The 3,633-nt window shown below is 37.2% G+C and overlaps 1 protein-coding gene across 1 annotated transcript; it reads right to left on the reverse strand.

Moving 5' to 3' along the window:
- Positions 1-202: 202 nt before the first annotated feature.
- Positions 203-1,280, reverse strand: LOC307119788 (C-reactive protein-like). Its single transcript, XM_079806324.1, has 3 exons — positions 1,168-1,280; positions 970-1,033; positions 203-869 (listed from the first exon to the last, which is right to left on the reverse strand). Exons 2-3 carry the CDS (start codon positions 1,019-1,021, stop codon positions 247-249), a joined length of 675 nt encoding a protein of 224 aa, XP_079662450.1. The 5' UTR covers positions 1,022-1,033; positions 1,168-1,280; the 3' UTR covers positions 203-246.
- Positions 1,281-3,633: the final 2,353 nt, after the last annotated feature.

Consider the following 3,633-nt stretch of genomic DNA (forward strand, 5'->3'; position numbering starts at 1 on the left):
GCTGACTGAGTAAACTTTCAGAAACGCCTGAGGGACCTGCAGGAGACTTGGAATGTGAATAAGCAGAAAGAAGCACAAAGAATAGTATCTAGATTCTTGACAAAGAGAATATGCACAGACACTGTTGTAATGCTGAGAACAATTTATTTGTTAGCCCTTAAAGCTTTAGAACTCATTAAAACAGATTAACAGATCATAAAGATTGACACAACTGTGTGGATGACAATGTGTGTGACGTTACAAGAATCAGTTATTTTCAGCCACTAGCACATTCCCAATGATCTCATATTTGATGGTGTTCCAATCAAACACGTTTCCCTTCGGCACATGCGGTTCCTGATTTGAATATAACGCCTTAATCTGACTGCCAGAGAGAACATAATCCCACATTTTCAAATCTGTAATTTCTCCTACAAAGCTCTGCTCTGGGTCAAACTTCCCTATATATGTATCAGGGTCCTGGCCGAGCAGGACGGTGCCGCCAGATTTAATTGAGAGACCTTTTCTATAGAGCTGGAACACATTGCGCCGTCCATCCACCCAAAAGGCAGTAAGACCAGTCGCAGAGTGCCAGGTGACGCACACGTGAGTTTCAAAGCTGGAGAGAGGAGGCAGGCGGAAAAACGCCCCATCATTACTAGACTGAATATACAAGGACAAGCGTCCGTCTTTCTCTCTCCACACGTTCAGCTCGTCATATTCAGGCGTGCGGTAGGCAAACAGAATGATATCTCTCCTGCCCTGGAGCTTCGGCGCGACGCGCATGCAGAGGGTAAAAGCTTTAAGACTCAGTGGCTTTTCAGGAGTGAGTTTAACAAAGCTTGAAACAGTCTTGGTTGGAAACAGAAGCGCTTTACCACCAAGACCCACTGAAAGACAAAACACAAAACAAACCATATTTTACTAGACACACAAAATCCTTCTCATACCAATCCGTGAAACGTCTTAATGTAAAACGTGGTAGCCTACCTTCAGTAGCCGCTGCTGTCAGAGGGAGCAGACAGAAAAATAAAACCAGCATCTTGCTGCAGGTCTGAAGGAAAAAGTGCAAAAGAAAAATCAGCACTCCTTTTAGCATTAAATCATTAAATTACAACAGTTTATTAATAAGTGTTCAGTCACTGTTAAGAGACAAAGACACAAAAGGTTCAAGAGAAGAATACTTACGATGTTCAGCAGGTGTTAGCAGAGAAGATCAGTTCAGGTCAGATGTGTGTCTCTCAGATGATCGTGACTACAAGTGTCTCGAGTATTTATTTGCAGACTGGGTTGAGCCCAGATTCACGGACGAGCCTCCCAGTCTTTTTTTTCTCTCCCAGTTTAACCTGTAAAAGGGAAGTTGACGTGTCCTGCTGTGACATTACATGCAGTTTTGCAGTTATTGAATGGAGTTTTCCGTTTGCAGATCACAGTTATGGATTCATATAATGTGAGACTATATGAAGCATGTGCACTATAAAATAACACCAAAGGACTGCAGAAACGCTAGAAGATCATTTAAATGATGAAAAACAGATAAAGTAGCATTTCAGATATACACAATTTCATTGTATATTCACATAAAATTCACACATAAATCTTAGCTTTGGTGTTTTTGACATTATAATGCTAGCATTTCCCAGACTCATACTCACCAGATCAATACAATCATGTTTTATGACAAATACCTTTCATAGCGTTTATCAGAGATATCAAATTCATTAATAAAGTTTGAGAAATGTTTGAGATGTCTTCTGAAACTAGAGGAGACAAATGATCTCCCAGCATCTTTTTCTTTAGAAAAAGGTTACTTTGCGTAGTTTGTAGTTGTTTTGTTGGGGTTAGTCTAAGGTGTGCTTGTGTTCTGATCACTGTACTTGTTTAAACACTGTTCGTGAGAAAACGTCTTATTTATCATACAGCAGTCTTTATAGCTGATAGGCAACAACCTTTTGGCATATGTGATCGTCTTTTTTAATCTGAACACCATTTTTTTTTTAAAATAATATTAATAACATTTTAAAAAGATTTTATAGTAATGTGTTGTAGGTCAGTGCAATATATTTGATATAAATGCTGTTCTTTTGAACTTTCTACTCAAATCATGGAAAAAATTATATCAAGTTTTCCACAAAAATGTGAAGCAAATGTTTAACATTAATAATAAAAAAATATTTCTTAAATCATAATGATTTCTGAAGAATCACACTATCAATGTTGATCCAGATATGATCCAGATATGGCACAATAAAAAACTGTGGTGTCTCACCCTTTCCACAAACAGTAACTGTAAATTAAACAAACTTTGTTTGACTTTGGAAACTTACATGTATAATGTGCAATAAAAATCCCTAATAAACATTTCTTCACATGCAAGCTGAAATAGTGATCATCCTGTCCAGATCAGCAGCGAGCACTGCTCAATAAGTGACTGTTGTTTTGTTCAGTTCTAACAGTTCATGCTTTGCACAGACTCTATCTGTATGTGTGCTGCACAAGTGATTAATCACGTTTAACTACTCAGTCATTTTTTGAATTGATTGACACCCCTAATGTACTATAGCACAAAGCTAAGCACAGAATCTAGGTGTCTTGACATTATTTAAATTATGATGTTCAACTCAAGAAAATCAAAGCTAAATATCTAAATAAAATAAGTTTTTTGCAAAATTTTAGGTTGATATCTAAAACAAAAAAAATATTTGTGCACAGATATGTTCCCCATTTCGATCACAACCTGCTGAAGCAGAAACAAGAAGATATGATGGCTGATGGGATTATGTATGAGTGAATGAGAGATGGTGTCTGAAGAGACACTAAAGCAAAGCAATTATTTATCCAACAGCTATATCGAAATTGTAATATGTGGGCCCACAGGGCAAATTGTGCCCAATAAAATAATGACCATGGATGAATTTGGTTAAGCTTCCTGGTCAATACTGTTTGGGCAGAAAAGGGAAAAAACAGTGCCACAATTGCACAGTGTATAACATCTAACTTTCTTTTCAGCATATGAAAAGAAATTTAAAGGTTGAAGTATGGGTTGCTAAATTAGGAATATTTTTAGGAGTTGCAATATTGAAAGGGGGTGTTCTGTTGTGTACTTCCCATATTACATTACATTACTAGTTGTCAAAGCCACGGTTAAGCAAATGGAGATGCTGAAATGTCAAGATAATAAAAAAAATATTTTAGAGGGAAACCAAAATATAAACAAAACTGAAATATACAAACATTGGATATAGTTTCAAGTATCTCTAATCCCCGACTCACACTCACCAGATCAATACAATCATGTTTTATGTGTGTTTTATGACAAATGCCTTTCAGCGTACAGAGATATCAAATTATTTTAGTTGAGACATTTTTGAGATCTCTTCTGAAACTAGAGACAAATGTCTCCCGGCAAACAAAACAGCAGCAGACTTTAGAAAAAGTCTCCATTTGCTCTCAATCCATCCAATCTGAGATATAAGATACATTTGATTTTTCTGTCCTATGCCGGCAGAGATGAAGCTAAATGTCACTTTACAGTCATCAGAAGAAAACGAGAGTGTGAGCTGAGAGGGAACCGGGGAAATGAAACAGAGGATTCAGTGTTAAAGGGATGAAAGAGGGATTGAGCCTCCGCAGAGTCTGTGCGACTGTGTTGAG

The sequence above is a fragment of the Gobio gobio genome, assembly GCF_949357685.1.
Source record: "Gobio gobio genome assembly, chromosome: 23".
Classification (NCBI taxonomy): domain Eukaryota; kingdom Metazoa; phylum Chordata; class Actinopteri; order Cypriniformes; family Gobionidae; genus Gobio; species Gobio gobio.

What these genes read in the sequence shown, in the direction of transcription:
- LOC307119788 (XM_079806324.1), bottom strand. Translation starts at nt 1,021, where the DNA reads ATGCTGGTTTTATTTTTCTGTCTGCTCCCTCTGACAGCAGCGGCTACT. An exon ending in GACAGCAGCGGCTACTGAAG is followed by an intron (nt 870 to 969) that starts GTAGGCTACCAC and finishes TTTGTCTTTCAG; the next exon opens with TGGGTCTTGGTGGTAAAGCG.